Source organism: Aquarana catesbeiana, linkage group LG11 (assembly GCF_042186555.1).
Source record: "Aquarana catesbeiana isolate 2022-GZ linkage group LG11, ASM4218655v1, whole genome shotgun sequence".
NCBI lineage: Eukaryota > Metazoa > Chordata > Amphibia > Anura > Ranidae > Aquarana > Aquarana catesbeiana.
This window is the reverse complement of record NC_133334.1, coordinates 55,344,554-55,369,675: the sequence shown is the minus strand read 5'-3', so window position 1 is coordinate 55,369,675 and position 25,122 is coordinate 55,344,554. Positions and strand designations below refer to the sequence as shown.

Here is a 25,122-nt window from a genome sequence, read left to right as displayed (position 1 = left end):
ATTATTCTTTCCTATGTGCTCACAAGATGCGGCCAGAAATGAAACAAAAGTTCCACATAGTGTAAATCACATAACAATGGATATTTATTTAAAAAAAAAAAAAAAGAGGAACAAATTTTGAGCAGATAAAAAGCTCTTGTAAAACAGACTAAGTTCACGTAATGACATCAGCAAGACTCGTCCTGATGCGTTTCATTTAAGGAGACATCATCTGGTGTGTCGACATGCCGTGGTCATTGTGTTTAAATAGATGTTGTACCCCAATAACGGAATACAAACCTGTGCTGAATTAACATTGAAATGTCATTACTTCCTGGTTCTCAAAAATGGCATCCGCGTGCGGCTCAAGCCTCGCTATGAAAAGCAGGTCGGCGCATGCGCGGACAAGGTGGTCTGACAACTGTCCTATAGAGATCAAGTGTACGTGTTAAGCCTCACTTTCAGGCGGCCAGTCTCCACCGGACATGACGCCAGCAGCGCCCAATGGACAGCCAACACTGACCCATGAGCGTCCGGCCGTCCGCTACTACATCATCAAGCCCGGAGACGTAGACATCTGCAGGCCAAACCTCACTATGGAAAGGCGGGGATGGCCCGCATCTGTCCTATTACTGGCTAGACATTGCCAATGTTTACAGTGACGCCACATATTTTTAACAACAAAAATTAGAATACATATATAGATAAAATAAAAAATAAAAGGCCACTGTCTCATTGACACAAATGTCCCATTAAAAAAAAAAACAATTACACCTGCACAGGGTTGATGCTGAAACTGGGGCACTAACAAACACATTTCAATATATAAATAGCAAGTACATGAAATATGTGGTTAATAAACAAAATCACATAATGGATGTACAATGACATGGTCTATACAAGTACACCATTAAATGAACCATTTTAGTATAAAAGAATTGAAAAATATGTTCCTTTTAAAATAATAACATTCAAACCCAGGATTCCTAAATAGCAATAAATGAGTTGCATTAAGCCTTATTGATAAAGGCATTAATGCCCCACTCCCCATTCATTCTGAATGGGGAGTGGGACTGCAACTCATAGATCCAGAAGGTTTTAAGGCGTGAAACGCCCCTGGTCATAGCACCTCCCCTCCCAGGGGGAATGTATTTATCTATGACCAGGAACTCTGTACCTCTAGGATCTCTGTTGTGAAATTGTCGATAATGTTTGGGTACGGTATGTATAGTATCACCCTTTTTAATTTTGGCTATGTATTCACTTACCCTCGCTGTAAATGTCCTAATGGTATGGGCCCACATATTGTTTACCATAAGGGCAAGTGAGCAAGCATACAACATTTTTAGTGGCGCAAGTGCAAAAATGCTTAATTGGGTACACTCGATCGGTTGTGGTTGACCTAAATACAATAGTTTTCCCTCTGCCATGTTTTCTACATTGTAATAACCAAAATTGTTGAAAAAGGATGCTCTGACTGGTGAATTGATAATATTGGGGGCAATTTTACCCTGTAAAAAAGGGGATTCCTTATAGACAACTTTAGCCTGGTCTGGCAAGAGGGCACCTAAAACTTGGTCGCTTTTTAGTACACCTCAATGTTTCTCCCTCTGCCTGGAAGGTTGGCTGTAATACTGGGTCTGGGGAATCAGCCTAATCTGCTGGGCTGGAATCACCCCTGAAGTGCCTGGTACCACTCTAGTTAGAGAGGGTTGAACGGCTTGGTTTAGACCTGGTGCAGGGCCCACTGTTGTCCCTGGTTGTCTGAGACAATCGGAAAATTCTGCCAGGGAGTCGGACTACTTTCTTGAGCAAGGTTGACACCTGCTGACTCATACTCCTGGTCTCTGACAAGCTGCCAGAAGCAGTTGCTGCAAAGTAGCTTTCCTGGCATAGGGTGATCTCCACAAGACCAACATTAGCCTTTCGGGCGTTGAGCCCTCGGAGGAGAAGCTGCGTGCTTTCTCTTAAGCATACATTTGCGCCCTTTGTACTGGGGTCTGCAAGGACTGGAGGAGTCACTTTCTGCCCTGGAAAAATAGACGATCCAGAGGGCTTCTGGACCTCCTAGAGCGGGAGTGTGAGGGGCCTGGGCTGCAATAGACAAGAAGGCACGCTCGTCCGGGCATAACACACTCTTTTTCCAGCATCTTCTTACTTACCCAAAGTTGTACCTTACCTGGTATTGAGGGAAAAAAATACATATATACCCCCCCTTTTTTCGGCAAGGAGAAACAAATTTAAATAAAACAAATCTGGGCAAACCCCCCCATCCCCTAGTAATACATTCTTCCTGGCTCCACTCCCTTCTACTCCCATTACTAGAATAGCAAGACTTACCTTGTCTTTGACTGGTCCTCAGAATGAGATGCTGTCTCTCTGGATGCCTGAATCGCAAAGGCATCCATTACCTGACCATTTGTGCCCTTTAAATAGAGAACCTGAGTGAGAGACTCAGTCATCCTCAGACTCTGTTTCAATCAAAAAAACGGCTAGAACAATTGGAGGGGAGCCAACGCGCATCCACACAAAAGGACACTTTTAAGCTGGCGACACATCATACAATCCTCTGCAGATTTTTTTCCCTCAGATTTACCAAAACCACATAATACGAGGTCAAACCTCAAGAACCTCAATTTGTATGCAATCAGGCAGGCCCCTGCATCACACCTGGAAAGAGTTCCATAGGAGAGAAGACATTATACAGTCCCAGCTGCTGGATCCGGACTCCAAAACAGGCTTGCCACAAGAGGCATATCGTCTCTGATTAGAGCGCACCTCAACTCCAAAAGACCACCAGAAAGGGTTCCCCACCTTGTTGGTGTGTTTAGCAGCCCAACATGTGGGACTGCGTGCTGGGAGAGGCTTGAACCCAGACGGACTCCGACATAGTCGGCAGGTAAGAGCTTATCCTGAGTGTAACTGTCGATCTTTGAGGACAAAAAGGAGAATGGGGGAGCTAGCTCTCAGTCAGACTTTTATAGAGCTAAACAGGTCCTGTGGGTGGACATAGGGGCGGAGCTATATTATAGGTATGCTGCCATGTGGGTGTCAGGCCAAAGCTGCAGTTTGTTTTTATCTACAGCCCCCCCCCCCCCCATCTTATCTGAACGGTCAGTTTTTTAGATAAAAGTGAACTATACCTTTAAATTCACATGCATTTTCGTGTCAATTTCGTTGAAATAAAAATGAATAAAACAGATGCTGCCCACACATGATTGGATAATTGCCGTCAGTACAGCTTTACCTTGTTCACTACGCTAAGTGAAAGTGAACATGCTCTAATACTTTAGGAAATTAACTACAGTATCTAACTCAGCTGCCTACTTCTACCTTGTTTTGTGGGCTCCCTTTATAGTGCTGCATCAGCCCCAGCGAGTGATCATTGGAAGAGGAAAGACTGAAGTAATGATTTGATCTGTCTGAATAATGACATCATTTTTCAAGATTGCCCATTACCTGTCCAGAATTCATAATAAAAAAAAGGTTTTTACATACAAGACTTCACTTCTTTACTAGACTTGTTAGGAATGTATTAAAGCGGAATTGCAAACTACAAAAAATGTATCGACAATAAACCCAAGAACAAAAATGTTATATATTGCAACTTACGGCCCCTTTCACGTGATCGGCCTGGAAAAATCCGGCTGTCCGTTTTTCAGACGGATCTAAGCGGGCCACCCATTAACTTGTATGGGTAGGCGGATGTCAGCGGAGATGTGTCCACTGACACCTGCCTGCCATCAGATCCGTCAAGATCCGCTGAAAACAGACGGATAGCGATACGTTCGCCATCCGTCCAGTGGATCGGATGAAAACGGACAGCATGTCATCATCCGATCTTCCCATAGAGAACAGCAGGGCTTTGACAGGTCCATCCCTGCACAGTAAGCAGAGACGGACCCATCATCCGCCTGCTCAGCGGGGATCAACTGAGCGATCCACGGCTGAGCTAGCGGAGTCCGCAGAGCAGATCCACCCCATGTGAAAGGGGCCCAACAGTCCTTGGATGTGGTGGCTGCATTTTCTTTTTTCCCTTTAATTTCAATTATTTAAGCCTTTCTCTAGAACTGCCAAACTCATATACTCCTAAAGGAAAAAATCTAATAACATGTTATTATTTGTGATATTAACTTGGTGCTAGTCAGTCTTTTGACTAAAATGCCATTTTAGTTTTAGTCGTATTTCTGTTGAAAAAATTAACACTGGCTGTCACCCTAGGACAATACTATGAAGCACCCCTCTCTCTTGTTCTCCATAATAAAAGGGAAAGTGTTTGCGGTCCAGGGTGATATCTATGCAAAGAATAGGGTGCATAGGATGTTATGAGATCACAGAATTTCTGGCAATATCAAAAACATATACAGTACAGCGGGTAAAATAAGTACTGGACACTTCCACCATTTTTCTAGGTAAATATATTTCTAAAAATTGCTATTGACATGAAATTTTCACCACATCCCAGTAACAACCTATGCAATCCATAAATACACATAAACAAAAACAAATACGTTTAAAAATTAAGTTATGTGTAACAAAATGGAATAACAGAAAGTATTAAAACACGCTAACTGAAATATTGAATACTTGGTACAAAATCCTTTGTTGGTAATGACAGTTTCAAGAAGCAGGCTCCCGTATTAAGAAACTAGTCGCATGCATTGCTCAGTTGTGATTTTGACCCATTTTTTTGTCTTCAAATCTTGAAGGTTTCGTGGGCCTCTTCTATGAACTCTGATGTTTAGTTCCTTCCATAGATTTTCTATTGGATTCAAGTCAGGTGATTGGCCGGGCCATTCTAGCAGCTTTATGTTGTTTCTTTGAAACCAATTTTGAGTTTGCTTGGCTTTATGTTTGGGATCATTGTCCTGCTGAAATGTCCACCCTCGTTTTATCTTCATCATCCTGGTAGATGGCAGCAGATTTTTTTTTTATTAGATTTTTCCATTCATCCTTCCTTCAATGACATGAAGTTTGCCAGTAACGAATGCTGAAAAACAGCCCCACATCATGATGTTCCCACCTCCAATATTCACTGTTGGTATGGAGGTGTTTTTGGGGTGATTTTCTGTGCCATTTGACCTCTAAACGTGGTGTGTATTATGACATCCAAAGAGTTCAACTTTAGTCTCATTTGACCAGACTACATTCTCCCAGTATTTTACAGGCTTGTCTAAATGTTGTGCAGCAAACCTTAAAAGAGCTTCAACATGCTTTTTCTTCAGCAATGAAGTCTTACATGGTGAGCCTGCATACAGGCCGGTTGAGTGCATTACTTGTGGTTTTCTTTAAAAAAAAAATTGTACTTCCAGGCCTTTCTAAAGCTCTCCACAAGTGGTCCTTGGCTCTAGGACAACTCTTTTTTATAATTATTTTCACTCTTGCGAGGAGCACCTGGTCGTGGCCGGTTTATGGTGAAATGATGTTCTTTCCACCTCAACAGTGCTCACTGGAACATTCAGAAGTTTAGAAATCCTTCTGTAAACAATGTCATCAGTATGTTTTGAAACAATAGGGATGTGAAGGTCTTGAGAGAGCTCTTTGCTTTTACCCAACAGGAGATGTTTGTTTGACACCTTGGTAATGAGACACCTCTTTATAGGCCATCAGTTGAGACTGAACCAGCCGATATTAATTATCACTGACAAGGGGCAGGATTGCTTTCTAATTACTGATTTCAGCTGTTGTCCTGGCTTTCCGTGCTTTTTTGCACCTCCCTTTCGTCATGTGTTCAATAAGTTTTCCCTTTGTCATTCCATATTATTACACATAATTTCTGAACTGATTGTTTTGGAGTCTTTGTATGGATTGCATGGGTTGTTACCGACGTGGTGAAAATTTCATGTCAATAGCACCTTTAGAAATATATTTACCTAGAAAAAATTGTGACATGTTCAATACTTATTTGACCCGGTGTATAGATATATTTTTACATTTAACAGATAACAAACCGCTTTAAATTGCACATTTTACAGTGCAAAATAGAGCAAATAAAGTTAATTGCTGGGATTTATATACCCTTCAATTTTAATTTAAACGTTATACAATAATCAAGTGACATAAAAATCAATGTATACTGTTGTAAATATAAAATAGTTGAAATAAAAATCAACTGAAAATGGATTGCTCTTTAAGCAACAGCTGACTTATATAAAGTTTTTTAAAATTCAAGAGTCAGATAAATGTCCTCAGAGAAAGTGCAGCGTACGCTCTTTAAGCTCCTTTTTTTTTTTTTTTGAATGATGCAGAGCTTCAGTTTTTATTATCTGCTTGTGGGTTGCCACCATACAAACTGTTACAGTGAATTGACCAGCTTGTGTCACTAATCCGAGGTCAGGCAAACAGATTACTGCAGTATGGAACTAAAAGTATCACAAGCTTGACACAAATTATTGCCATCAAATCAGTAAATCTGCTGTGCAAGAGAGACAGTCCAGTCCATTAGGGAAAGATTTATCTAACAGGACCATTAGCACCATATGGTCTAACAGTCCTATGAAGCAATATATTCTACCCTCTACATGACTTGTTGTGCAATGTAGCCAATAATTAGGTTGCATTACCACCATGTTCTCCCCAGGTCAGCATTACCCATATATGCACACACTGAGCTAATACCTGGTATGGAGACCCATTTAATAGGAACGCTGCCATTAGACTTCTATTGTGTATATGCCAAGTCAGTGAGTCACTTAATAGAGGATAAAGGATTAGGATGACAACCCTGGAACTTGCAGCAAGCAAGTCAGCATTGGCAGCCTCCATATTCCCCAGTATGGTCTTGTTTACTTATATAGGCGGATTTGAGGATTTTTTTTTTTTTAAGACAAAGATCTTTCTTATGGTGGTATTTAACCACTTGACTGCCAAAAGGTTGTACCCCCTTCATAACCAGACATCTTTATACTATTCAGCACTGCCATACTTTAACCACTTCCATACGGGGGCCTTATCTGGCACTCCTCTCCTACATGTAAAAATCTATTTTTTTGCTAGAAAATTACTCAGAACCCCCCAAACATTACATACTTTTTAGCAGAGACCCTAGGGAATAAAATGCCTGTTGTTGCAACTTTTTACATCACACAGTATTTGCGCAGCAATTTTTCAATGGCGTTTAAAAAAAAAAAAAAGTTTCATGAATTAAAAAAAAAAAACAAAAAAAAAAAACGTAACGTTAGACCAATTCATTTGTATAATGTGAAAGACGATGTTACGCAGAGTAAATAGATACCCAACATGTCACGCTTTAAAATTGTGCACACTTGTGGAATGGCGCCAAACTTTGATACTTAAAAATCTCCATAGGCAACGCGTTAACATTTTTTTACAGGTTATCAGATTAGAGTTACAGAGGAGGTCTTGGGCTAAAATTGTTGCTCTATCGCTTGTGGCGATACCTCACGTGTGATTTGAACGCCGTTTACATAATTGGGCACGATTTAAGTATGCGCTTGCTTCTGTGCACGAGCATGCTTTAAAAAATTTGTTATAAAACATATTCAATAAAGCCAATCAAATTTCTTCATAAATTTAGGCCAAAATATATTCTGCTACATGTCTTTAGTAAAAAAAAATCCCAATAAGTGTATATTGATTGGTTTGTGTGAGCTAGAGACTACAAATTATGGTATATAGATTTGAAAATTGAACAATCCTGATATCCATCTCAATTATTTGAGACCCTAAAATGCCAGGATAGTACAATACCCCCAAATTACCCCTTTTTGGAAAGTAGGCAGTCCAAGGTATTTAGTAAGAGGCATGGTAAGTTTTTTGAAGTTGTATTTTTTTTCTGTTACTTTTTTGGAAAATGAAGCAATAAAATAAAATGTTTTTTTTTTTTTTTTACATACAGTCACCAGAGCAGTACATTGCCATATGACTGGTGTGCCAGTGGGGAGGTGGTCAGGAACTTTTTTTTTTTTTTTAACACTGATTTCTTATAAAACAGTGATGAGCACGGTTATAAGCAAACATTTTTATGAAAGGCATCCTTTCATTGCCAGTGTGTGCTATTGCAATAGCTATGATTGGCCACAGCTATCACATAACAGAGGTGTGTGGTGATTGGCCCTGTCTATACCATGTGATCACTGTGACCAGATGTCATCACAATAGTACACAATAAATAGCTATGAATGAAAGCCATTCATTGAGTACAACTGACGTAAATCACTGTGATCACATAGTATAGTGCCAGCCTGGTACAGGGATCTGTCATCTGCTGTGTCCGGTGGAGAAAGGAGGCACGAAACTGGGGAGGACGTCATATGATGTCCACCCAGGATGGGAAAGCTCCCGCTCAGCTGTTATTTAGCTAGAGCCCGGGTAGGAAGCAATTAACCACTGAAAGCCTGCCGCACTGCAACTGTGTGGATTACATGTGGTCACAGCATGGTCCCATTCACTTAAATGGGTTGTGCTTGGCAGCGGTTCTGCCTGCTGAACAGGACATATCAATGTTACCACATCATGACTGCATCAATGTGAACCAACATGGCCATGTTAACTTTCAGCTTGGCGATCAGTAAAACATGGATCAACCACGTTTTAACTGACTATTCAGCCACATGTGTAAACAAGGCCTATAGATTTTCAGATGTGCTAGTGTCAATGGGCAGCTTTTGAGAACAGTTTGAGAAACTTCTGAGATCAGAGTTCATCAGCACGTGTAGTCGTCCTTCTAGTCTGCTTCAAGCTGCTGCTCCTGCTTTCCGATTAACATGTATGAGAAAAGAAGCAGTTCTGACCTGCACAAAAAAAGTAGACAGACCCTTAAACTGTAATTGCAGCTATAAACTCTCTCAACTATCTGATGACATTTGAGTGCAATGACGATCCTTAGATGCAGACAAGTCCAAACTGTGTGCCAATAACAATTAGTCTGCCAGGCCCATGGGGAACAGAACCAAATCCTCCAACGTTAGCCCATTAACCAAGATGGTTATCAAATATGGAAGTCGCAGCTTAGAAATGCCGGAATTAAATGGGTTGTGTGTAGTCCATAAGGGAGGAAGCTCAGAATAAGAAAATCTTTTAAAACTAGTTGTGCCTTCAGCTGATTGAGACTGCGGAAAGCTGAATTATAAAAGTATCCTGGCTTCTATATGAACAATTCCTCATCCAGCATGGCATGTGGTAATGGCGGCATTTCTAAGCTACGACTTCCATACTAACCATCTTGGTTAATGGGCTAACGTTGGAGGATTCAGTTCTGTTCCCCACGGGCCTGGCAGACTTGTTATTGGCGCTCCATGCAATTTTCATACAGTAGGATCTAAGGCCCTGATAAAGCGGGGTAACCTGTGAAACGCATTGGCCAATCAACTGGATCCCAAGGCCAAGACAGATCTATGTGGCTGCTAAAATTGCTATATTTTTATATTTCATGAGCTGGTGTTCAATATACCCTGGAATGTACATTTACAGTCCCATATAGATTTTTTTGGTTTTGAATACTTGACTCTGAGAACGGTATTTTCTAAGAGTAGTTTATATATTACACTCCACCCCCACACCCCATATTCTAATGCACCCATTAACAAAATGATCTCAGAAGTATCTCAAACTAATAGCATTATCACAAGCTCAAAGCTGTCAGTGCAGGCCTTATATCTTCCTGGAGTTTAGCTTGAAATCTTCACTTTACTTTGCCATAAATACAAAAAGGAAAAAACACACATTTAAAAAACATTACAAAAAGGAACTCCAGAGATGTCACAAAAGTCATAATTTATTGAATGTTTAGTAGCAGCCAGCAGTCTCTCACTCCCTTGTGTGGTCCTAGACCTTGGCAGCTAGTAGAGATTTGAATGCTATACAGTTCTGAAAAAGACCAATTACATTTTGCGGTATTACTGAAAACCACTGAGCTTCGACACAGAAGCATTTGAAATGTGTCCTAGATCAGATTCACACCTAGAGAGAAAAAAATAAATAGGTGCCCTCTGTGAATTAGCATTGCACAACAGGTAAGCACATTAATGGTTTTAGAGACAAACGAGAGTTGGCGAGGTCGTCGTCGGCACATTTTGTATACCAGCATTTTGCGTTTTACAGAACATCTTTTAAGATAAAAGGCGCTGCAGTTAAGTGCTTTGTAAACGAACAAACCAAGAACTGTGAATGAGAGTCATGGGTTACAAAAAAAAAAAAAAATCTAACTAAGAATAACAATTTCCTTTAATACTAGCAACTCCATATTGCTTGTTAATTCAAATATAATTGTCAAGTCAAAAATAAGGGCTTGCAGTCATCTGTGTGTAGGAAGATCACACACGCTTCAGTGTTGTGAAACAACCAACTGCAGTCCCTGGTTATACAAGAGGCCTTATTAAGGGGAACTCCATCCAATTCAACACATGGCTCCTAACAGCAACCCATTTACTCTGTCATATCTGGTAATGAAATGAGAATTACATTGATTGTATCTGTAGAAATGCTGAGAAAATAAAAACAAAATCTAAGGTGACTGAGAATACCAATATTCACTTTGGGCAAACTAAAAGATATATATATTTTTAGTGCAGCATCTGGAAATCTGCCAGGTATCAATGACAAATAACACACGGTCACTACTAAAAGCAGAAGGAATTACTACATCACAGGTACTGTGGATGTATAAAGCAGTACCAAAGTGCTACATCCTAATAAATCCGAATAGTGTATAGTGAAAGAACCATGGACTTTTTGGGCACCAAAACAACCAAAAATTTCGAGAAAATTCACAAAATTACTATTGAAAGCAACTTTCTCCATCAGGGAAGCCTGATACAGCACACACGAAAAAGGGCACAACACCAGTCACTTGGGGTCAGGAACACCTTCAGGGGGTTATGTAGAACAGTCTTTACTGGTGGAAGACAGCAAGAGGTTTTCCAATTTGTTTTTTTTTTATTTACCCATCTTCTTTCCTGTTAATAAAGCTACTTCACTAACATGCTGGGAGAAAGCAAAGATGCAGGGACATTAGCCTGATGTAAACCCTAAGCCAGTGCCTGACCTGAGCCTAACAGCAGCCCTCACATTTTAATCACACTAAGCCCACACATGCAACCACTGCCAAACTGTCTAAGCCTTAGGAGCCAATGAAGCCAAGTACAAAGCGGCACTGGGTTCTGCTGTATATTATAACTGAGCTGACACTCTGACTGGTCAAAAGAAAAAAAAAAAAACTTGCAGCAGCCCAAAGATACCCTCTGAAATACCAACTTTCTGGTAAATGTTAGACTGCTTGTGTGGGCCATACCCAGGTAGGTCACTTTTAATAACGTGATCGAAAATGGAATTTCATGGCTGGAGTTCTCCTTAAGCTTGCATCTGTGCAAACAGTAACGGGGTGCAGTAACCCATAGCAGCTCAGCAGACATCTTTTATATGTAACCGTATTCTTCAAGCTGGCAAAACAAGTACCTCTGATTGCATGCTATGGGTTACCTCACTGTGCCTGCACTATGCTGTGTAAAGGCTGGGTGTGGTGTGACGGTAAGAAACAGTTCATTAAACAGTTGCAATACAAAGACAATGAAAAGGTACAGATACAAACAACTGGCTTTGGATCCATTAACTATAACAAAACGGAAGACTGTTACCAGCCTGTAGGTAATTGAACAACTTGAAAATAAAGAGTTCTTTTATTGTACAAGCACAACAAAAACAGGACTTGTAGCCGACCAGTGACAAGTAGATAAATCAGTGGTTACTGGGTTTAGCCACACTTACGTGAACAGATACAGACCAAAGAGTTTATTCCCTGTGTATAATAAACAAAAACAAAAAACTGAAAAAAAAAAAAAACAGCCTTCATAATCATTTCATGAGTGTTTGGTTAAACTGACACAGTACAAAGAATTTAAAGGTGAAAAGGAGGAAAAGCATGAAAATATAAAAAACAAAAAACATAAAGAAGCTGGGTTGGGGAGTGTGCAAAACAAGCAAAAAAAAAAAAAAAAAAGGCAGGAGACAAAATAAAAAAAAAAATAGGCTTAGTGGCAGAGGCACAATCCAATAAGCAAACTGTAAACGGATAAAGTATAATGCCATTTTCCAGTAAAAAGATATTTAGATTCAGAGCAGTACAAACTGACCTTACAAAATTGCACATTGTCAATTTTGCCCATGCAGGCTTTTTAACCATCTACTGTACTCTGACAAAAGATCTGCTTTTGTGTGCTGCTGTAAGGGTTTGACCTCAATGACGGAAGAATCGACTTGGGCACTCCTTGCGACTACAGTTCTCTAAGAACGCAAAAAAGTAGACGATTCCCCATTCTATTGTAACTGGCAATGATGTGTTTATAAAGTTGATTACTTGGCTGTATAAAGCTAGCATTATACTTTAACGGTACAATTCAGCACCAATTAGACCCAACACAGGAGGCTTAACATCAGACTTCATGAAAACCTGTGCATTGTTCAGAAGTGAAGAAAGGAGAGCTGCTTCTAAAAACAGCACATATTTCAAATGGAATTGACATTTGAAATTTGCAAGTGAAGTTTGGGAAACTATTCTCCTTGATGCTGGTTCAGTCTGACTGGTGTGGTTCATTACTAAGGTACACTTGAGTTACTGTATTCATGTTATCCTGGACCTAGGATGGCAGAATGGCTGTATAAGACATTAAAAAACAAACAAACAGTGACACAGATCGGGTAACGAGAGTCTGTGCAGGTCGCCGCTGTGTGCATAGATGTCCAAACTGATCAGTGTCCAGTGTCTTCAGTATCTCATGGTGCTGGATGCTCGGAAATAAGACAGGAACTTGAAACACAGGCTAACGACAAAGTACCAGATGTTTCTTGCCATCTGCGATCTTGCAATAAAGACGCGCCAGATCAGAACCACCAGGATGGTGTTGAATCCATAGCGAATGTTCCGTAACCTGAAGTGCAAAAATAATATTGAAATTTTGTCACATGTGATGCAAGTGTATTGTGTTGTAGAAATCACAGCAATGCAGCTGTGATCAGTAATGAATCCTTATTGGCCAAGAAAGCTGCATGGAGAATTTAACAGAATTTGTAAAAAGGAAATTGAGGCCGCAAAAATTGCAAGAGAGAGGACAAACCCCCAAAAAATTCCTCAAATATATTCATAGTAAAAAGGTCAGGTCTGAGCATGTAGGCCCTTTACAAAATAATCTAGAGTGGGTGACCGGGGACAAAGAGAAGGCAAATGTATTAAATACTTTCTTCAGCTCTGTGTATACAAAGGAGCATGGGGCAGTTTATGTACACAATGGGGATGGTATTGACACAAATGATCCACTATGGCTCAAAATTGATATGGCCCAGAAATATTTAGACAGAATAAAGGTGGATAAAGCACCTGGACCAGATGGCATCCACCCATGGATCCTAAAAGAATTGAGCTCTGTAATTTCAAAGCCATCATTTCTAATTTTTAGGGACTCGTTAATGACTGGAATGGTACCAGTGGATTGGCGTAGGGCCAATATGGTGCCCATATTTAAAAAGGGATCAAAGTCTTTACCACATAACTATAGACCTATTAGTTCAACTTCTACAGTCAGGAAGATACTGGAGAGTTTAATAAAAGACAACATAGACGAGTTCTTGCTGGAAAAAAATATTTTAAGCAATTGACAGCATGGACTCATGAAAGACAGAAGTTGTCCAACAAATCTGATTTCTTTTTATAAGGAAGCAAGTAAAACCTTGGACAGAGGGGTGGTGGTGGAACTTGGATTTTGGAAAAGCATTTGACATGTTCTCCCTGTGCCTGCATGGGTTTCCTCTGGGTACTCCAGTTTCCTCCCACACTCTAAAAGACATGCTGGTAGGTTAATTGGTTTCTGTCCAAAATTGGCCCTAGTATATGAATGTGAGTTGGGGACCTTGAATTGTGGGCTCCTTGAGGGTAGGGACCGATGTGAGTGTGCGATGTATGTGTGGAGCGCTGCTTAAATGGTCAGCGCTATATGGGTACCTTAAATAAATAATATAATAGATGAGCATCTTAATGAGACACAATGTACAGGGATAGGGTCAATTGTAGACACGCACCCACACTCACTCAGGTTGAACTGGATGGACTGGTGTCTTTATTCAACCTTACTAACTATGTAACTATGACACAGTTCCCCACACACGGCTCATGTGTAAAGTAAAGTCTACAGGCTTGGAAAGATCAGTTTGTAAATGAATAGAAAACTGGGTAAGAGACAGAATTCTGAATAGTGGTTAATGATTCTTACTCCGAATAGTCAAAGGTTATTGGTGCTGTACCCCAAGGTTCAGTGTTGGGACCCTTACCTGTTAATATATTTATAAACAATATGGAGTCTGGGATTACAAGTACCATTTCAGTGTTTGCAAATGACACCAAGCTAGGCAGGGGAATAATGTCCTTACATGATGTCTCCAACTTACAAGCCAACCTCAATGCACTGTTTATTTGGGAAACTGTGTGCCATATGAGGTTTATGTTGATAAATGTAAAGTTATGCACTTGGGGGCTAGGAATATTCATGCATCATACATACTAGGGGGAGTACAACTGGGGGAATTAATGGTGGAGAAGCATCTGGGGGTTCTGGTAGATCATAAGCTTAATTATAGCATGCAATGGCCAAGCTGCAGTTTATTCTCTCTTGAAAAGAGGAGATTAAGGGAAGATAATCAACATGTATAAATACATAGGTGGTCTATATAGTGAACTTATTGTTAAGTTGTTCATTTTAAAAGGTTATCATAGAGGACAAGGGGGGAAACGTCACATCTAGAGGAAAAAAGATTTAATGGCCAAATACGGAAAGGTTTCTTCACAGTAAGAGCTGTGAAAATGTGGAACAGATTCCCTCAAGAGCTGGTTCTGGCCAGCTCAGTAGATTGATTTAAAAAAAGGCCTGGATTCTTTCCCAAATGTATAGAATATTACTGGATACAAACATTTCTAGGTAAAAGTTGCTCTAGGGAATATTTGATTGCCTCATAGGGGATCAGGTAGGATTTTTTTCCCCTGCTGGAGCAAATGGGTTCATGCTTTTGCTAGGGTTTTTTTTTTTTTTTTTCCCTTCTTCTGGATCAACTGTGGGTATAGGATTGTACGATTTATTTATACCCCCCTTTTTATTGGTTGAAATAGATGGACTTGTATCTTTTTTCAACCAGACAACCTATGTAACTATGCAATAGCTATAAACACTACATACACTATATTACCAAAAGTATTGGGACATTCTCTGTGAATGGGAAACTACAAGTCCCGACAGCCTTTGCGGCTGTTGGCTTGGCATTTTCAATGAACTACCAGGGCGCTGTTGAGAGCTGTGGTAATTCATTCATTCTTTCTGTCAGTAAGTATCCGCTTGCTTGTACAAGGTACAATCAAACAGATACACTGACAAATCTGCAGGATACCTGCAAAGCATCAGCGATCTGCTGATCCCTGGTGCAATGCTTTACAGGCTCCCGAAACAAAAAATGCCCATTTTTTAACCTGCAAAAAAAATGTGCATTTATTATTTTTGTTAAAAGGTGAACTTATCCTTCAAAGGACATCTACAATGAAGGAAATATGATGGTTGCCTCAACGGACATCCTTCTGCAACAGAGCTACAGGACTAACTTTTAGAATTACAGGACTAAGCCCCACCGTTCCCCCTCCCTTTACAACGAGAGAACTGCTCCTGACCACTGGGGTGATCTCATTGGACAGGGGGTTTATGGGATTATGGCATTAATCAAATTAAGTTGCTATTTTCTTCAAAGTGGTGGTGTCCCAAGATTCTAGTACAAATCATGCAGTATGCTCCCTAAAGCATCTGGTCCAGGCAGCTGTCAACAGACGACCCCATAGTCTTCTATAGTTTCCTGCTACCTTGTGATACCTGTGGTGAGGACAACACTACTACGTGCACATCTCACACTTTGGTAAACTTTCTGCTAAATTAAACATGAATACAAAAATATAATGCAAGCTTATGGCCCCTTTCACACTGACTGACCAATTGGGTCCACCTGTCAGTTTTTCAAAAGGATCCGGTTGGACAATTCATTACTCTCTATGGAGCGGTGGATGTCAACAGACATGTGTCCGTTGACACTTCTCCAACATCCGATCCAATCCTGTCTGCAAAAAACAGATGGCTGGGGATCTGGTCCCCATCTGTCCGGCAGATCAGATGACAGTCGGATGGAAACGGACAGGTGGTCCATTTCCATCCGACAACCCATAGAGAACAGCAAGCAGGCCCTATATTGCATAGGAGACATGTAATATCTCTTCTACAATAAAACAAATTGATCTGCCTGTTCACAGTCTTCTTAAAAATGTACACTGAGCTGTACATGCACAGCTCATTTTACATTCCCAGCACAGTGCATGTGTACCAGGATGACTGGACTCCTGCGCATGTGTGGGAGTTTTGTCATCCCACTCTAGCCATTCGAGACAGTAAAGACCGGCACCTGGAAGAGGCCGGGGAGAAAATGCCAGTGCAGAATCTTACAGTAATTGGCCTGCTGGATGATACTAGAAGTATTGCAGAGCTCTGCTTTACATCAATACTGATGGATTTAAAAGAACTTTGCCACTTACTTGTTTAAGTGCTTCCTGGCTGCTGGGAGTCCTGACATTTCCTCATTCAGAACATATTTTTTGGTTCCCATGCAATAATTTTCCATATATTCTGCCCAGTGCAATTGCCGGACATCGAAGTTAAATACCTGCAAATTAAACAGAGTTTTTAGACATCATTGTATAGATTAGAGCAGAGGTGGTCAATGGGAGGCCTAGGACACAGTGCTTAACATGGAAAGAAAACAAGTGCACAATTTTTTAAACTAAACTGCAGTCACATCTAACACTTCCCTCCCAAAATGCTGTTGTCCAAATGTGCTTCCTGTGCTCTTTCATCCAGAGGGGGCACCACATTTAATGATTGGTAAGCTGTCTTATGTTAAATGTTTTGGTTTTATTACCACTTTAACTTATAGTAAGAATGTACAGTGCAAGGAAAGATGAAGTACTGCACTGAAGGGCGCTTACTTTTTTGTCGTCAGAGCTGAGTTGGTTCATTAGCATGTTGGTGTTCTCATTGTTCCACACCCAGGAGTTACTTGTAAAGTATTCCAGCAACATCATGGCCTTATGCAAACGTGTGATAGTCTTCATCATCCTTAATGGAAAAAGGGACCAGAATGATTACCAGAAGTGAAACGCAACATGGCAGCTAGGGGGCTGCCTGAGATGCTGCAGACCTTTATGTTGGCCACACATAATACAATCTGACTGTTCAATCTCCTTAAGATGTACAAGCAGCTATGTAATTGTAAAGGCCTATCTAAATAATTTAGGCCTCTGCCCCACATAGCTGGCTAATCTAATGGAGACGGTGCTATCAGATTGTGGCCGACTGTTACTACACTGCAAAATGTACACTCAGCTCCCTTAGTTTATTTCTGTGTCAAACAGCAAATTTATACATATAACCAAAATGCACTTCCCATTACATGTCAAAAAACACCATTCTGCAGTGTGATAACAAATGAAGCTTTTTTTTTTTTTTTTGCTGGCAATTCAAATAAATAAATGAATTTAAAAAAAAAGCAGTTTAACTTGCATAAGTGAAAGATCAAGGAGAGACAGGCAGAACAAGAAAATGAATCAGCTTTATAGCTAGATAAAGAAGGGTTATGGAGTTAATTTTCCATACAAAGTTTTCCAGAAGACGGAGGAAACAAAGTTGAGTGCATACCTGGATAATTAACTATTGTGGAGGAAAAGAACACCACTATCCTCAACGTGAATGGTTGATAAATTCTCATCTGCTTTAAATAAATTTATAAAAAAAATAATTCTAGTTTGCTGTACTCTACTAAATCTAGTAAACCCCAAAACTATGACTTCAAGGATAAGCACACTCTCAGAATTCACCTGCTCTGTGTAATACATTTCCAAAGAGAAAGCTGAACTCCAAAACAGATAAATGCACAGTCAGCATATATGTGAATATTTACACTGGCAACACTTTTGTTTTAGATATGATTTGAGATGGATTAGAACACCTGTCATGTTTTTATTGCCATCTGGGTCCCACTTCGAGGGATTACCCTCTCTATTTGTCCTGGTGACCATTATCCCCAATAGTGGACGTAAAAGAAAGCACAATAGTCAACAGTGTAGGATTAGAGGGAAAATCTTTAGCTCCGGTGACTTTGGTGATTATCTGGGACAGCCCTTCATCTGAGTTCTTGTTGCTATGGAACAGGACGTGAAGGGAAATCTCCCCAATGGGACACCGACGGCAAAAAAAAAAAAAAAAAGGACAGGTGTTTTAAGCTCCCTTTCACTATCCAAAAATAAGCTTTACATTTTGAGCCTCTTGAACAAAGCAACATTAAAGGAGAAGTTCACCTTTGGGAACATGTTACATGTTCCACCTGTTTTTAGGCAACATGTTCCCACTCCTGCAGCCTTTCCCCGATCCCCCTTTTAATTGTGATAGCAGGCTGGAGATCTTCTCCCTGCACCCACTGTCACAATTTAAAAAGAACATGGCCGTGAGCGGCTCCACCCACATGGCTACGTCATTCATTCACAGGGTTCTGTGAAGGAATGAATTACAAGTACCGATAAGCCTTTGTGGCTGATGGCTTGTAGTTCTCAATGAGCTACCAGGGCACTGGCGAGTGCTTTAGGTAGTTCATTGATGCTTCCTGACATTTAGTAACTGCCTGCCTATACAAGGTACGAGCAGACAGCTACACAGTCTGCAGGAGCCTGAGATTGCACCTGTGATCTGATTACAGGTGCAATGCTTTCCAGGGTTCTAAAAAATATATGTATTAATAAATGCACTTTTTTTCACCTGCAAAAAAATGTGCATTTTTTTTTTTTAATAGAAAGGTGAACTTATCCTTTAACCACTTGGCGTCCGCGCTATAGCCGAATGATGGTTACAGCGTAGACCTGAATTTCCGAGAAGCCGTCATAGGACGTCCTCCCCGCGTGCCCCCTGCAAGGCGCGCGCTGTGATCACCGAGTCACCGAAACTCGGGTGATCACCGATCCAAGCAAGGGGCTGATCTCGCCCCTTACCACGTGATCAGCTGTCAGCCAATGACAGCTGATCATGTGTGTAAACAAAAGCTTGGTAATCTTTTTTTTATTTTTCTCCTCACGCTGACAGCGTGAGAAGAAAAAGCCGATCACCGGCTTATGTTCAAGGGACATCAGTCCCGAAGAGGAAGGAGGCACATCTGCCTCCTCTTCTGTGCCAATCAGTACCCCCTGCCAGTGCCCACCAGTGCCACCTATCAATGCCCACAAGTGCCACCTATCAATGCCCATCAGTGCCACCTAGCAGTGCTGCCTTTCAGTGTAGCCTACCAGTGCCCATCACTGCCACCCATCAGTGCCCATCACTGCCAGCTATCAGTGCCACCTATCAGTGCCCACCAATGCCACCTATGAATGCCCTTCAGTGCCACCTCTCAGTGCCCATCAATGCAGCCTCATCAGTGTACATCAATGAAGGAGAAAAATTACCTATTTGCAAAATTTTATAACAAAATATAAAAAAAAATATATATATATATATATATATATATATATATTTTTTTTTTAAATTCGGTCTATTAAAAACATTTTGTAACAAAAAATAAAAACCGCAGAGGTGATCAAATACCACCAAAAGAAAGCTCTATTTGTGGGGAAAAAATGATAAAATTTTCATTTGGGTACAGTGTTGTATGACCGCGCAATTGTCATTCAAAGTGCGACAGCGCTGAAAGCTGATCTGGACAGGAGGGGGCTTAAAGTGCCCAGTAAGCAAGTGGTTAAGGAGTTTATTTATAACAGAGAGCTGATAGAATCACCTGCTTTCTGTTATACTCTGCATAGCAACACACACTGCAGCCCCAATTCAACAGCCCATTCATAAAATCTAGGTTGTGGGATTAAGCCGGCAGTGCATTACTGAGTTCTCTCTGCTATACGCAGCAGAGAGAGCTTCATGGTTGTAAGAAAGCTGGTCACATGGCCAGGCTCTCTGCCTGCCTTTTTACCCACCATCCAACCCATTCACTTTCACTGCACTACAAAGGATTCAGATTTCTGAAGCCAGCGGTACGTAATGCTCATTTGTAAATATGTGGCTTTTTACTTTACCCACAAAGTCAATAACCTAATTTTTCTATGCTACAATTGTGCAATACAGCTTGGTAAAGCAACTACCCCCAGCTGGATGACTGGATCGTGCATAGATGGGAGATCACCATGCTGTTCTAGCCCATCCCACAACTGTCCCTCCCTGGGGGATTGCAAGAAGCCAATCTATAGAAGTAATTAGACAATGAAACCATATTTCTACTAGATAACTGGACATTTATTTTTTGTATTTTACACCGGTCTGAAACTCAATGTTATGTTCGACACATGTGCAAGGCAGAGCGGTTATCCTCTAGGGCAAATGTGTCAAACACCATGCGAGGGGACCGAACCCGCCTGCCAAGCCATTTCATGTGGCCCTCACATCTCTCCTGTAGCAGTTGCAACCGGCCCTTTGAGGGTAACCATAATGCTGATGTGGCTCACGATTAAATGGAGTTTGATGCTCCTGCTTTAGGGCTTCTCCAGACACATGGGCCAGATTTCAAACCAGAATGGGGCACCAAGGACTTGAATAGGGTGCTGACCCAGGGAGAAAAAATTACATGTGTGCAAAATTTTATAACAAAATATAAAAAAAATATACATTTTTTTTTTTTTTAATTCAGTTGTTTTAATTTTTTTTTAAAAAAAAAAATAAAAACGGCAGGTGGTGATCAAATACCACCAAAAGAAAGCTCTATTTGTGGGAAAAAAATAATAAAAATTTCATTTGGGTACAGTGTTGTATGACCGCACAATTGTCATCAGTGCAGTGCATTACAAAAAGTATAAATTATATCTCCCGCCCGGGACTACACAAATCTTTGGTTTCTCCCTGGTATACCTGCAATTACTTATTTAAGGCATTGTTTGTTCTGCTGTTGTGGCCACACACTGGATAGTGCATCCTATTGGCTAAATATAAAGCTACATCTGCCAATCGTGTTTGCGGGGTTTATACTACCCTCCATCCAGAGCACGTGTATCAAATACAACCCGGTTTGCATGGTTATCTACCTTTGCTTTCTCTATAGACCATTTAATCACTGAACATTATTTCAATTATTGGGGACTTTATATCAATCTGATCCCCATCTTGTATTATACATGGGAAAACTATATACTATATTTATAATCTCCTGAAGAAGTGTAGTGATGCGCGCAACATGTAGAGCAAACTCTTTCCTGTGACCCTATATGTGACTCCATTACTCCGTGCACCCCATTACCTGAGGATATTGCCATCGATCATATTATACCACATTGTTATTATCCCAGTGGATTGGTTTTATTAAGCGGAGGTGTTATCTGAGTCTCTGTGGTCTTATTTGTTGTATCCAATTTTAACGCGATATGTGTTTTTTATGTTTTGTACTTTTTTTTTATCCAATTAAAAAAACATTTTTTTTTTTTATATCATGTGCCTACAAAGTCCATTTTTGTAAATTTCTATTTTTTCTTCCAAATCATTTTGGGACGTTGGCACATTGCTACTAGTGTATCCACAGTGTCACCCTGTGGGGATACACGTTAAATTTAATTTTTTGTCATATCTTCTAAGAATATGAAGTATATTTGCAAAGTACCTGCCGCATGTGCATATTTAGAGCACACTTAGAAAGGCACATGTACTCTTTTTACAGGGAATATCCTGCAGAACATATGACTTGTATAGGAGGCCTTAGAAGAAGCCCGCAATACTCAGACTTCCTAGCTGTACATAAGATGAGGCCAAAAAGCTGATTTTTTTTTTTTGTGTCACAACACTGCCCAGGAACTAGCTAGCTTGCGAGTTATGAAACGACACCCTTCAACCTAAGGTTTCTCATACAAGCTGTATACTTAGCTAAAAATTCCTTTTACCAGCTTAGACATGTGACCTATGTAAAAATCACCTCTCAACTATGAATCCGATGCAGTCAGAAGCCCAAATTAGATTGACTGTTTAGCTTCTATTAGCTGGAGGTGATGAAGCACAGCCTGCAAAATCACAGACCAATCATTGGTGTTAATTCGGTGTTTGGTGTTAAAACAAAGAGCTTATATTCTACACATACACCATACTGGTGGGAGAGCTCATTGCGCTGGTTTTATTGAAGATGGGAAAAAGAATGCTGATAGTATAGCACTTAATGCCTTTTCTGTTTGTGGAGATTACAAACACATTGCTTGGCAAGATTGGTCAGTAACCAATATACATGGGACTTAAAAATACCAGTAGAGGAAATGTCAGTTCTCTCTGAATGTAATTGCATTTCTTCTACCTGCTAGATTTAAAAAAAAAGGATTCTATGTACTGCCTAGGGTCACAAGCTCAAGTTCTAGTTACTATCCCGCTGCAGAAAATGATCACCAGGAATCTTTCTCAATCTCATCTGGCTGTCCACTACTTTTCTCTGAAGCCATTATTATAAATGAGCTTAAAAATAACCTGTGCACTAAGCAGAATAAAAGCAAAAATGTAATCAAAATGTATGTCTGACCACTTGAAGATGATGCCATTAAATATTTGCAGGAGCATCATACAGCCCAGTCAACAGAAAACCCCCCCATTACCTAAAAATGTAAAATAAAAAAAGAAATTGCTGAAGGCTTCAATAAACAGGGGACAAAGCTGTTTGGGTTCAAACTTAGCACATGCTACCACAAATAAAAAAAATACATGAAGGGTGCGAACTCCAGATGAGGCCCCATAAACCAGTGGTTCTCAACCTTAGTCCTCCTGTACAGGCCATGTTTGCAGGTTTTCCTTTATCTTGCACAGGTGCTTTAAATCAGAGTCAATGGCCTGGTATTTTGGACAGCTATTTTATCTAAGGGAAATTCCCAAAACATGGCCTGTTAGGGGTACTTAAGGACTGAGGTTGAGAATCACTGCCATAAACAATATTTAGTTACCATGATTAATAAACTCATTACTCATATTACTTGGTGCACACTTTTCTGGGTATCAAAAATAATGAGTGCACCCATGAGCATCTCTGACCTCCTAGAATGACAAATCCCTGAGGTACCAATATGATCACTAAACAAGGCTGCTGGTAGTGACACTGTCAGAAAGAGAGGGAAAAAAAATCTTGCAATAGGGACACTTGAGCCAGTAAAAGCTTCCTAAGAGCTCATTTCCCCTTATTTTGTAGTTTTCTTTTACATTGCGTCTATGGGACAGGAAGTGAAGGTCAAGTTTTGTCTTTAAGATACACAGTACTTTAACCCCCTTCCCGCTGACCGTACGCATATATGCGGCCTCACGGATGTTGGTCTTTTTCTGTGGGGCCACATATATATGCATCTCTTCTTGTGCTAGAAGTGCACCGCACAGTGACCGGGCTCTCAATGAGAGCTCAGGGTCTAGTACTAAGGACTGGGACGCCCGTTCTGGGTCCCCTGATCGCTATTATAGCCTATGACTGGCTATCATGGTGATCAGTTACTATGAGCCCACCCCTGTGTTTATGTCTTATTCTGAGTCCTGGTTCTAGGACCCAAAAGTATCAAAGCCAGACAGCCAGGTAACTAGCATTATAAGAAGGTAGCCATCAATGGCAGCCCCATACTATTACAGGACACATGTACTGTGGAAGTATGGAAGCTGGCATTGCTGACGACTTAAGAAAATATACTTTCCTTTCTGTAACACTGATTCAATAGCTTTAGTTCTGTCAAAGTCATTGATCTAGAACAAGTACGCATGTCAGGACAGGACCCATTGCTCCTTCATTTAGCTGCATGCTTGCTCTGGGTCCAATTCAGAAAGTATTTGGTTAGCATGACAGTAAGGAACATTCTCAGAAGCAGGTTAGCAACCGCCAAATTCCTCGCAGTACAGGTTTCCTTTATGACATCTGTCTGCCATCCTACAACAGCACCTACCAAGCTGCTGAATCAAGCTAGGGAAAGAAAGATGCTGATTAGCGTGTGACCTGCAGCGTTGTATTACCTCACAGTGACCCAAATACTGAAAGAGCCTCACTGCAGTGAAAAGGAGAAAGAACAGTTTACAGAAGGAAAAAAAAATAGCTTGATCAGCTCTATACTGCAAATATCAGGCAATGAATCAGCTTCTATTACCAGCTGACTATTTAGAGAACCTATTAAAAGCTTTCATAAAGGGGCTCAAGAAGCAATTTTAAAAAGGTAGGTTTGCTAAATTCCAGAATTAAATGACAGATAAAGAGAGAAGGGAATGTATTTACTTTTGCAAGCAGAGCAAGGGAAAAAAAAAAAGAAGGAGTTGAGATTGGGACAGCGATACCAGGACACCATTAGAATGCACCACTAGAAATCTATGTTTCTCAGGCTTAGTCGTCAAGAACACGCAAAGCATTCTAAAGGCAGGAACTGGCACTCTACAGGTCTAGAGCCATTGAGGAGCTACTAGTCTCAGCCATGCCCTGCTGCACGTTTGGACTGAATTCCTCAACAACTATAGACCCTCTGTTTTAAGAGAGTGTGTGAAGTCATATACATTACACTATACCTGCAACAGAGCTATGGAAAGAATAAAAAAAAGGTTAATTCTTATCCACTTCAATCAAGTATTTTCAGCCATTCTATATTTGCAGAACAATGATGATACTGATAAAAGCTTCACGCCTTAAACTCATTATATACACACACACACAAGCTCTTGACTCCAAAAGAGACAACTTTTACTATCTGTTCAGAAATATGAAAATGGCTGAACATAACAAAATAATAAAATAAAAATAAACTGCAAACTTTAATAGTTGCAGCATCTTAATGCAGAGAAATGTGACAGGCTTGATGGCAATTACAGAACAGACACAGCAATGAGAAAGTTAATCTGTTGAGACACTAACAATGGGCTGTAAGGGTTGAATAGTAAACACTCAAACAAATAAACGAAATAGAAACAGATCAGAAAAATGAAAAGTTGTAAGGGTGACAGACCTGGCTTTAGAGCGAACGCTGGATATGTTTTAAGAGTAAGAAAAACATATGAAATCTGACTGAAGCTATCACGCATTTTTACTTCGCCCTAGAGCTTGGTCTGTCTGTGG

General features: G+C 40.4%; 1 protein-coding gene across 1 annotated transcript in view; it reads right to left on the bottom strand.

The window, feature by feature from the left end:
- Positions 1-9,697: 9,697 nt before the first annotated feature.
- The window catches only part of FAR1 (fatty acyl-CoA reductase 1), a 145,374-nt gene continuing 129,949 nt past the window's right edge, over positions 9,698-25,122 (bottom strand). The window contains exons 10-12 of the mRNA XM_073604440.1: positions 16,994-17,123; positions 16,544-16,671; positions 9,698-12,863 (exon numbers count right to left, since the gene is read on the bottom strand). Of these exons, the coding sequence (XP_073460541.1) occupies positions 12,701-12,863; positions 16,544-16,671; positions 16,994-17,123 (421 nt within the window). The 3' untranslated portion in view covers positions 9,698-12,700. The remainder of the gene's footprint in view (positions 12,864-16,543; positions 16,672-16,993; positions 17,124-25,122) is intronic.